A 12,366-nucleotide genomic window follows, 5' to 3' on the forward strand; every position below is an offset into this window, starting at 1 on the left:
ATATCTGTTTCGAACATGTTGCTGAAATTATTTTATTTCCCTATATTGTACATTAAACCATGTGCATCTGTGTCGTCCAGTTCTCCTACAACGACAGGGATGGGAACCCTGTGCATGTAGTTCAGCTGACCTTCCTGAAATTACTGAGTGCAACAGCCAAGCAGAGCTTCACCTTCACCTGCCAGAACTCCGCCGGCTGGTTTGACAGCACCTCCCGTTCCTATCAGCATGCACTCCGCTTCCGGGGCAGCAACGATGAGGAGCTGACACAGGCCAAGAGCCCCTTCATCAGTGCACTGCATGATGGATGCCAGGTCAGTGCTCCAACAGTCCGGAGGAAAAAAAAAAAAAGACAAGATTAGCCCTAATGAAACTAATGTTTTGTCAGTTCTGTTGCTGTTCCTGGCTGGTAATTGATTCAAGATGTAGGCAACCATCAAGTCACTGACTTGAATAGAAATTTAAGCGAGACAGAGGTGAACTAGTTAATCAATTTGCTCCGAGAAGATTCTAATAATGGGTTTAATTTTTCTCTTTCAGTTCCGCAAAGGTCAAGAAAGGACTGTTTTAGAGATAGACTCCCCCTCAGCAGAGCTGCTCCCTATAATAGATGTTGCTCCGGCAGACTTTGGCGGCAATAATCAGAAGTTTGGATTTCAAGTTGGACGAGTATGCTTCAACGGTTAACATGCTGGCATCAAAAAACACACAAGAAGACCTGCGTAACCTGTATTCACTAAACGTAACAGGACTGGAACCACTGCCCAAAACAATATTTATTATATTATGCATCTGTCTGTGGTGGGTTTGTGGTATGATATTTCAAACTCTTCAACAGCCAATGAAATCATTTCCATGGCTTCCAAACAGTAAGAACGGTGGCAAGAAAGAGGATTGCAACTGAGGAGCCAAAGCACATTGACCAAAGGGAATTATTTGAATTGTATTTAATTTTAATTGTCTTTTCAGTTGTTTTGTGTTTTGTTTTGTTTTTATCTCACTGAAAAAGTGAGCCGTGTTTGATCCTCCAGAATTCTGAGGACTGCATCACTTGACGATGACCACTCATAAAGAAGGTGTGTGTCCTCAGATTACGAAGAGGAACAGTCCGTCCTACTGTATGGGTCAACTGAGGGGAACTTCGCAGACAAGGATGAACTAGTCACTACCTATTGTTTCACAAAGACTGACAATGAATAAATCTGAAATGTCATCATACTCATTTGCTTGCTTGAATTTCCCCATAATGACAATTGCATTGTGGTTGTAAACGAGCCCAGCATATTAATTCCACTCAAGCCCCTGATAATTAATTTCCTGTGTGCGGGAATGATAAATTGTCCTTTTTACCCTTCAACTGCAGTTTGCTCAGTGAATTACTTTGCTTTGTATTCCATGGGTGTAGGAAGTTATTGAACCCAACATTTACTTGAACGAATAAGGTTGTTTCCTCTATTGGATTGCCTCCCTCCATGGGCTTGATAACAAGTATTCTGAGCTATTCATGTTTCCGCACCCTACAGTTATGTACATGTCAGAATCTTCCTATAATAGGATGTGTAGGGTGTACCACATACCTCAGCACCTAGGTTGGAGATATTTCAAAGCATCGATAAAGAGCAGGTTGATTCCAATATTCTTTAGTGTAAACTACAGACTTTTAAACTGATATTTTTCGTATCTGTTGAAAGCTTTGTATTATTGGTGACACTGTCAGTTTTCGTTTTTTGCCCCACTTAGAGGTTTTTTCTGTCTGTTTTGTTCATATATTGGAATTTAAACATATTGCATTATTGTTTCTTTGGTATGATTTGCTCAAGTGGTGCTAAAGATAATTCAACTGTGTTATTTTTTGTGTGTGTGTCACTATGTTTGTGTGTCTCTGTGGGCAGGATTATAGGACTAGAGAGAGAGTAAGGGTTATTGCTCTTTCAGCACCACAACACAACCTCAAAGGCCGGGGACTAGTCTTCTGTTTTTTGCACATCTTCTGGCTGACTGTGCCAGTTTCACAGGGCCAGAGAAAAGAGGTTAGGAGCAGTTCAGAGCAACATGATTGATCCATTTAAAGGGAAGAGCCACTCACAAACCATATTTGCATTCTGCAATTCCAGTTTTATTGGATTGTAAATTTGATATATTCAAACACAGACACCCCCCCCCCCCCCCCTCCCAAAAAGAAACATTATATATATATATAATGACATCAAGACTGGAGTTAATAATATGACGGTTTGAGAAGTTGATTCATTTTAATGTTTTTTTCCTGCTATGGGATTCTTTTTGAAAAATTCCTTCTTTTTTTTTTATAGAGCTGTGAAAAAGAAATCATCACATTCCAATAAAAATTACTACGGGTGCTATTACAGTGTCAAGAGTGTAATTCCATTATTCACTGTCTGTTGAGCAGCTCCAGGATTTGTTTGTAGAAGACATTCTCACTACAGTCTGTCTATGCGCATTGGCTTAAATTGTCTTTGAATTAAGAAATAGAGCTGTGAAATGTTACAGAACTGACACATGCATGTGAATTCTATTTTATGGTTGAATTTCCTTCAAACAAAGGAAATATCTTAATGCGCCAACTACCTCCTGAGACTCAGATAGCAGACTGTAATTTTGCAATTCATTCCCACGGTTGTATTTGCCTAATGGCATTGAAACAGTACAGTTAATAACTGCTGCCCTCCTGGCCCATTATCCACTGCTCTTCCTGTGTATAATGTTTGATGAGCTCAATTTATATACTGTACAGTTACTCGGACTTTTAACAGCAATAACCCGTTGTCTGAATGAAAATAAAACGGCATTTGTCAAAAGTTGATGTGCAAATAAAGACAAACAAGAGGAATTGTGCTCTTTGTTTCCATCTCCAGGTGCTACAGGCATGTTGAAACGGTATGCATGAGGGCAAGTCGCTGTCTACATTGTCCAGTCAGAGTGTAATCAACAAACAAGATCTTTCATTATCAACTAGTTCTGCAACATTCACTCAACAAGCGTGCAATCAGGATCCCCATGCAGTCGATGTAATCAACTTTGATTTGCTCCCCAGTTAATTTATTTCAATTAGTTGTGTTTCAGTTCCCAAAGGGGAAGGAGGCGAAGAAGCGGAGGCGAGGAAAGGAATGGTGGAACGACGGATGATGAGAACACAAGAAGAGGTCAGTAATAATATTCAGGCTGTGACGTTTTGGTCATTACCTTGACAATAGAGAGCTATCTGGATGAAAATTTATGCAATAAGGAAAAAGTAATGCATTTTCAGAGTCGTGCAGAGACATGTCACATGCATGCACACAGACATTCACACTTGAAAGATCCTTTTATTGCACATATCAAAGTACAAGGCTTCCATTCCCTTTGGGGCCCATTGTTCAAGGTCGGCATCTGTAGTAGAATAAAGGTTAACTTTTTTTTCCCTCCCTTTCTTTTCCACGCAATTGAATTTTAACCACACTAAGCTCTTGACCAGGAAAGGTCACCTGCTGCCACACTACCTCAGAATAATGATCAAGCAGAAGAGCTGTGTGACTGTCAATGGTCCTTCCACAGTATTTTGCCCTTTTCCATTGTCCACATCCCACCCTGCAGTTCCCATCATTTCTGTGACATTGCATCTTCTGAGAGGTCTACTGTTTTCTGTTTTGTATTGAACCTGTGCTCAAATCACTGTCGTGCCACGTGCAAGTGTGATCAAAGCTAACCGATTTTCCCCAAAGACGAACCAAAAAGAAAAAAAACACCAACAACTTAGAATTGAGTTGTCAAACATGAAAACCATTTGGAAAAACCACCGCAGAGCAGTTTCTTCTTTGGCGCAGAGATAAACTACTGTGAGCAAAGCGACGAGGGGAACTCTTCATCCAACTGATCCCAGAGCTCAGCTCGGAGAAAGCCTGTGGGAGTCCCGTGGAATTGCTCTCCCATGTGTGGAAATTGGTAGTTTATGCTTACAACCATAAACACAGAAGACAAATAGCGATGCTTAAAAGTGTGGATGAATGATGTTTTGATCTGTATTAAATTATATGGCTCTATAAGAAAACATTCTAAAATGATGCATAGATATTTACTTTTTCAGATGACAGGAAATAGGTAACTCGTCATGTGTGTATCTGTCTTTGTGTGCAATCATGACTTAGCTTGGCACATGTCAATGACCTGTTTCTGAACAATATGTCAGAAAATGAGCCACGTTTTGAACAGAGGGTTGGGACTTTTTGATTTGAAATAATTCCATTATATCATTCATTTTGCAACTGATTGCAATACATCAAGGAAACGAGACTGTGGGAGAAACCACTGCAGTGTGGCGAGACAGGATTTCTGTGATGTGTTTGGCTTCAAACATTATCTACACAGTGACACATTAAACCTGTCTTTGTTTTACATAGAGAATGTCTACACTCATCAACTCATGTAATCTTTATCATACTAATCGGAAAATGTCAGTCATACTTCAGTCAGCTAATCTATTGGCCAACTGTTCAATGATGTTCACTGGTCTCTAAAAGCACATAAGCACTTCTCTGATATATGGTTTGCATTGATGAGCTGTTTCAGACTTAGTTGTAGATCAGTGTAACCGAGAGGCAGGCGGGTGCTTAGTTTCTGCATATTGGAAAAAGAAAGATTGAGGGGTTTCTTTCTCTCTTTTTCTTTTTCTCATATCTTGCACTCTTTCTGCCCCCTTCTCCCTTGTGTCCACATCTCTGTCTCATTATTGTGGATCTGAGAATGTTAGATATGTTTCTTTATTGTTTGTTAGACTGTCTGGTCGCCCCGGTCTCTCTCGCTCTAGTTTTCCCTGCCCACAGCTCTGCTCCTGTGACATTGATTTTAACTAAGCCTAACATGTCGCAAAGTCACGGAGAGAAATGAACAAATTAAACAGATGTTCAGATTAATTAGAAAGAGTCAGCGGGAACATCTACTTTTGCGAATGAAGCATGGGACATTCTGTATGTCTCAACATGTCTTCCTAAATCCGGATTTCGTGTCCCAGTGGATAATAGCCAACTTGATTTTCCACACTACTGATGTGGGTATGAGTGTGCATGCTGTTCTCACTTTAACATCCTGCACTGTACATGTGGTGGGCAATAACTGGCATCATCTCTGGCTTCTGCTCAACATGCTCCTTGATGCGTAGGACTGGATTTGTATTTGTATGGGTATGTGAAAGCATGAGCATTTGCGGTGGAGCAGAGGGGGTTCTCTTATTAGTGTGCATGCAAGCGCCTCTCCTGCCAGGTCCCATTCACAGTTCCTTTATCTCGCGAAGGGTGGGGCAATCATTTCCACACATGCTTTTTTCATCAAAAGCTCTTATCACCAAAGCTAACATTAGTAAAACTGGTTTTTTTTAAGAAAAATAGAGACAGAGAGAGAGAGAGTTGAAGGCGAGGGAGGGGAACAGAAATCCCTGGGCGAGTGGACAAACAGCTCGGTGATGATTCGGAAGCCCAAGGCCCCATGTGACTGAAAGAGTGTCAGATGATTATCTGGCAGACGGAGAGCCCAGATTTAAACACGCAGCTTGAGAACCACCCCCCCCCCCCCCCCCCCACCACACACTGCTGCAGCTCTCAGCATCCACCACCACATCCACAACCACTATGACTGTCATGCCATCCTCACTTAATGTCCTCAGGAAAAAGAGAACTGAGTTATCTCAAAGATTCCCCGGACAGCCAAAGTAATCAGCGGTGTCTTATTTACCAGAATGGGAGAGGGAAGGAGAGAGACGTAGAGGGATGAGGGTGAATTGGAAGCAGATATAGATAGATAGATAGATAGATAGATAGATAGATAGATAGATAGATAGATAGATAGATAGATAGATAGATAGATAGATAGATAGATAGATAGATAGATAGATAGATAGATAGATAGATAGATAGATAGATAGATAGATAGATAGATAGATAGATAGATAGATAGATAGATAGATAGATAGATAGATAGATAGATAGATAGATAGATAGATAGATAGATAGATAGATAGATAGATAGATAGATAGATAGATAGATAGATAGATAGATAGATAGATAGATAGATAGATAGATAGATAGATAGATAGATAGATAGATAGATAGATAGATAGATAGATAGATATTCATTCATTGGATATAAACGGTCTTATATGAATCACTCAGGCCAATTTGCACATGAAAAGATCTGCATCAATTAAAGGCAGGAGTTAATGATCAAGCTTAGCCCTGATCAGGAACAAAAACAAAAAACATAAGGAACAACCACAAGAGAACTGTATCTTTGTGTATTAGAGAGAGAGAGAGAGAGAGAGAGACCCAATCACTCAATAGAAATGATTTTTCCCATAAATCAGACAAGGCAGTGAGAAAAGAGCAAAAGTGAAAGACAGAGACTGAGTGATTCAGCTGTGGGAGTACATTTGCTCAGACCTCAGTTGAAAAGCCAAGGAAACTAATCGTTTCCATTCACCTCAATAAGTCTGGCTGTTCTTGTCTGTGGTACTGCATGCAAAAAAATAAATAAATATAAAATCCTCATCTTCTTCCCTCCACCTCTCCCTCTGTCACCCATTTGCCTCATCTGTATCCCCCCTTTTCTCCTCGCTCACACTCCAAATGATCAATGCACGCTGTCTTTTATCTGTGGCGGCACTGACACGGTTGTTATTTTATCACAGAGAATCAGAAGTGGCAGCATTTCATGGGCACCTGGACATTTTTCATAAATCTTGCAAAGCAGAGGGTGAGCTAGATAGAGAAAATATCTGAAAGTATGGTGCTCAGCATCATATGGTGGTAAGAAAACACAATATGTTTTCCACAAATTTGTTTTGCACAAAATTGACAATGTCATGTAATTTCCTGTGTTTATACCAGCAAAGAGATAAAGCATAGCAATCAATACACTTTCAGATGAGACCGAATGCATTCCTTTCTCTGAGCATGTCAGTGCGACCGGCACGGTTTGAATAATGCTTTCATATGTTTCACTGTAATGAGGACAATTGGGCCTGACTCTGCTGCTCTTCAATATTTTACAGCCAACCTGAGACATGAAGCAATAATGTGAATCTGCAATCGGGAAATACTCTTGCAGTCACTCTTTTTCCTATTTCTGTCAAATGTTTACTTTTTCATTATACAATCAAACATTCATAGCTCTAAAAAAAAGAATCTATATCCTTTATCTTATCCATGCAGACACATGTAGTATCCACGCTGTGACCACACAAACATGCATTTGGGGCTCTTGATTGGTGATGGGGGGGTGGGGGGGGGGGGGTGGATTTTCTATCACTGAAGCAATTGGAAAGAGTTGGCTACAACACTTGTATAATATGCCAATTCACTTTGTATGAAAGTAAGAGTTTCTGTTCGGATGATTATTTCACTGTTAAAAGAAAACCTTTTCTTTGGGAAGGGGAGCAGCTCTTTGTTGAGGGATTCTCACTTTCTCTAGAAGTTTCTTAAACACTGTGTACCACAATATAAAGATAGAAGAACCAGTCTCACTGCTCTGCCCTGTTTCTATGGGAGTGAGTAAACTAGTATAAAGGTAGAAAAAGCAAGCCAATGTCAACATGAAACCTCCATCATTTAAAGAAATAGGTTTTCATGCTGGTGTTTCATTTTCTTTGACTGTTCCACACACTCTGCTGCACAAACAGAGGTCTTTAGTTAAACCCCAGCTCTCAACCCATTTCCTCTAGGACACATAAAACGGCCATTTCTAGTTAGGTCCCATATGTATGCGCGTTTCAGGATCAGATGAAAGTGCAGTGATGTGCTGATTGAATGCTTTGCCGCCTGAATAAACCAGAACCTACTCGGTTTAAACCACAACGCTTCAATTTGAATTCTATTGAAGATTCAGGCTCCACTGGTGCTCTGTGTGCTGTATATTTTCTGTCACGTCTTTACACATCCGTACGAGTTTATGGTCATGTTGTAGAACGAATGTATGCTTGTGATAGAGAGGTGTGTGCTGCAGTGCTAATGAAAGACTTGGGGTTTCAGGTGCTGGTGCTTTGAGAGAGAAGGTGAGTGACAGGGCTCATGAATAGTGATGGTCGACAGCTGCTCATTAACCAAGAGACTGTCAGTGAGCAGACTGGAACAGCAGCCCTTCCTCTATGTTTCTACACACTTTCTCATAAACACACGGGTATGAAAATACATACACATATGCAAGAACCTATGCTGATTTGCCCACAAGAACACTCTTACACACACACACACACACACACACACACACACACACCTCCCCTTCATCTAAGTCCCGTCCCTGCTGTCGAACGGAGGCCAATCATACGTTTCCCTGTTGACAGCATGAACACAGTGTGCCTATTACCTGTGAGCTCCCACCACTCCCACAGGGGCAAGACCCTCACTGAATATGAAAACACCTGCTGGATGTAAATTCTGAATGAGACTCAGAGTGCAAAAGGTAAAAAACATTAAGGCACGGTGCTGAGAAAAGAAGCTAAATCCACTTTTTAAGTACTTTCAGTCTGCTGTGTTGGAGGAATGTCCACCACCTTCAGATTCTGCCTCTCTCTCATTTTGACAGCCTTGAAAGAAAGTTAATACTCTGATGCAAGGTGACCTAGATACTGGACCGACATATGTTTTGTTACTTTTACAAGTTTCTCAACTGTAATGAAATGGGGAGCAAAATAAAAATACAATAATAATAATAATCATTGAATAATGATTCACCAGACACTTATGGCTGCAGAGTCACAATGTGGGACTTCTTTATATTGCAATCCCAACTGTGATAGATTGTGTGGATGAGTAGACAAAATCCTGTTTCTGTTTGACTTAAAACATAATTCTGTATGTTTACATGAAAAGACACACAGACAGACACGCACATTAAAATCAGCTGTAACTGTCAACCCATTTCTCTATCTTCTATGTTAACTCATCAAAGTTGCAGGGGGGGGTTGGGAAAATCCAAGCTCATGATGCGTCTTCACTCATTGAAGGGTACACCCATTCCAACAAAGGCAAACAGAGAGAAACAAATACCCAAATAATTCATGTACCTATGGGCAATTTTAGAATCACTGATTAAATCTTAAATGCATTTTACAGGAGTGTGGGAGGTAACCGGAGTGGCCAGAGAACACACAGTAAAGCTACAAACCGGGACTTGAACACTGGCTATTCACACTATGACACAGGAGTGCTAACCACCACACCACTGTGCCACCCCAGCTAGATCTACGAATTGTAAAACTCTACTCCAGTAAGACCCTGAAGTTTCTTTTTAATTGTGTGGCTCAGTTGGTAGAGTAGGCTATCTTAGAATCCAATGAAAGTAGATTCCATCCCAAATATCCCCCCGTTGAAGTGTTCTTGGGCAATACACCGACTCCAAGTCGCTCACACATGTGCTGGCACCTCGCATGGCAGAAGGCACCCTTGGTGAGGGTGAATGTAATTTCCTGAAAATGTATTAATTTAACTTCCCCTTTCTTCCACAGGAGTTCATTTATATTACTGTACAATTGGGTTAAGGTACACAACAGTATAGAAAACTGATTTACTGACCAGTTGACCGGAACCATCAACCATCAAAATGAACAGCTTAAACTTTACCTTGTCTTCCCAAACCTAAGAATACATCTTGCCCCTAAAAAACATGCGTGACATTATCCCAGTGATTTGGTCATCAATCGGAAGACGCCTGTGGACTGTGTTCAGACTTTAGACAACACAAAGTAAGTTAAACAATTATACTTACGTATGAACAAACACACTAAGGTAGACATTTGTTGCTCTTCAATACAGTAAAGAAAAGAAGTATCTGATTTTATGTAGACATTTAACAGGAACAGAATTCTAACAGTTGTCACCACCATTTATTTGGAAACATATCAGTGAATTTGACAGCAGCACAGAACTGTTGTTGCTGAATGACAAAGAATAAACAGCAGAACAATATCTACTTTCAGGCCTACCTGGAATCCTAGTCCCCTTCTAACTTTTTGGTCAAATGTCTGCTTGACATCAATGACAGCAAAACATCCTGCAAATTATAAGTGCAAATCATAAAACAGACACTCTCCCAATTCTCACTTACACAGAAGCAAGAAACAAAGCTGTGCCTCACTACAATTCCTACAACTACCATGGTAATGTAAAAAGTCCTTTCTTTACTCCACGATCTTCACACGGGTCGCAGCTCCTCCAAAGCCTTTTTCCTCCCACTCTTTTAATACAGGCAACATAAAGCCACTGCTCACTGAGACATTCCCACCCACACAATCTTGCTAAACAGCTTTCTCCATGTTAGTAGTCCATTATTGATCCCTTTGCAAATACTGCCAAGAGTCCTTTACACCCCTTCGCCTATGACTCCAGTTCAACCCCTCACTCTCCTCCCCATCTTTTCCATCAACTAATGTGGGGATCTGCATTAGTGCAATGTTCATTGGGGAATTGAAGCTTAGATCAGTGGCTTGTCATCATCCAACTGATCCACAGTGAAAATGACAGGGTTGTACAGTATAGTGCTTATTCAGTCACTGCATAACATTGTGTGATGCAGGGCTTATGCTTGAAGCTTGACTGAGTTTGATGGCTGATGTGTGGAAGAACAAATACCGTCTGTAAAGCACTGCTTTTATCCTTCAGGCTACAGGTTTGAATTTTTTTTTTTTTTTTTTTTATTGAGACAGTTACTTTGCTTTTTCCAGAAAAACAATCAAGCGAAATGTCCAAAGTAAGCATGTAATCCGTAAACTGCTGACAGATCAATCTGCCAGTTACAAAATAACTGAGGCACACGGCCATTTGAGAGCACCCACACCACTAATATTGCCTTTCAGATACAACTACAGAGAAAACTTCAATAGGGCGCCCGTGATGCACTCTTGCATAGATGTCTCCGTCCCACGGGCAACAGGACGTGCCCAGTACTCAAGCTGCTTGCTGCAGAATTGCAGCAGTGATTTAGCAGGTTGTCTACAATGATCAAACCACTTTTTAAAGTTGCCTTACAGACAGACTAAAAACATAAAAGTGCTAAGTTTGACACTAAACACCAACTTTCACGCAGATCGCAAAATCTTGACTGCTGATGAAGTTTTAAACTGGGTTTCAATCATCTTCATAAGGTTTCCACTTGTAGTACTGCTTTAAAAACCAGTAGACGTCACATTTCCTTCTGAATATATTGTTACATTTTTGCTCATTTAAAAAAAAAAGATTTTAAATGAACAAATATCTGTCATTAAAATATATTCAGAAGCTGAATTCAATATATATCAATATTAAGAGGTCCCTGTAGCGGCTGCTGCTACTATGAGCATTCTTAGGTAAGTCATGAAAGGCTTTGCGCACCTGGATTTGGGCAGTTTATCCAATTCTTCCGGGCATATCCTATTAAGCTTCAGCCGTCTGTGTTCAAAGCATATGTGGAAAGCCATCTACTGATTTATCCACAGACGCTAAATGAGTTTAAGCGCGGGCTTTAGCTTGGCAACAATAGAGAATTTAAACTTGTGATGAAGCCACTACAAGATTGTGTCCACTTTGCATATGTACTGGGTCCTTGTGGTGCTAAACGCATGGTTTTGTGCATTTTGGAGCAAATTTTCTTGCTTAATTGCAGGAATTGTCACTTCCCTCGAGTCATCCCATCACTGTCAACTTAAAGTATTCACAAAAATAATAATCACAACTGACCTCAGGGATGATTTCAGATGAGTGTACAGCTCTTGGTGTCTTCCATGATGCTTTGCATTCAGCATAAAAAAGCTTTATTTCTTTACTTATGCATGGAAATCATCTCCTCCTATTCACACATACCCTTAAATGTTGATCATCAAAAATACAAAAGGGCTTTTTCCTCTGCTCTACCTGCAGAGGCTGAAAGTGCTGCTGAGATGATCGTCTGTCTGCAGAACCTGCCAGAGGGACAGGATGAGACAATTGTCCTTCTGTCAGGCTCTATTAGCTCCAGGCGTGTTGGTTTCTTCTTTCCAAGGACCGCAGTCAGTAACACAACCAACTGTAAGAGCTTTTACCTCTTCCAGTTTTTAGTGGGCAGTGCACACACAGCAAACACTCAAAGCCTTAATGTATTCATGCATTTCTCTGATCAGTGCTTAACCACAATTTAACTGAGATGTGATACACATGTGTGAGCCTTTTTGAAATGTCTGCACAATTCAGTTGCTGCAGTGGATTCATGAACTATGGCAGATGTGTCTGACCGTGGTTTCAAACAATCGAGAGTAAGCGTCTTCTTGAAAAGAAATGCGAGAATGTTTCAAACTGTGTTTCAGCATGGAATAAGTTATTGCCAGTTGAGGATCAGTAGGAAAAGCCAAATAATTGTGCACTAAATCAAGG

The 12,366-nt window shown here is 40.5% G+C and overlaps 1 protein-coding gene across 2 annotated transcripts in view; it reads left to right on the plus strand.

The window, feature by feature from the left end:
- Nucleotides 1–2,849, plus strand: part of col5a3a (collagen, type V, alpha 3a) — a 46,357-nt gene extending 43,508 nt beyond the window's left edge. For both annotated transcript variants that reach the window (XM_080487272.1, XM_080487273.1), the window contains 2 exons: nucleotides 81–314; nucleotides 541–2,849. In XM_080487272.1, coding sequence (XP_080343398.1) covers nucleotides 81–314; nucleotides 541–687 — 381 coding nt within the window. In that variant the 3' untranslated portion in view covers nucleotides 688–2,849. The remainder of the gene's footprint in view (nucleotides 1–80; nucleotides 315–540) is intronic.
- The last annotated feature ends 9,517 nt before the right edge of the window (nucleotides 2,850–12,366 follow it).

This window comes from Lipophrys pholis (genome assembly GCF_963383615.2).
Source record: "Lipophrys pholis genome assembly, chromosome: 19".
Lineage (NCBI taxonomy): Eukaryota > Metazoa > Chordata > Actinopteri > Blenniiformes > Blenniidae > Lipophrys > Lipophrys pholis.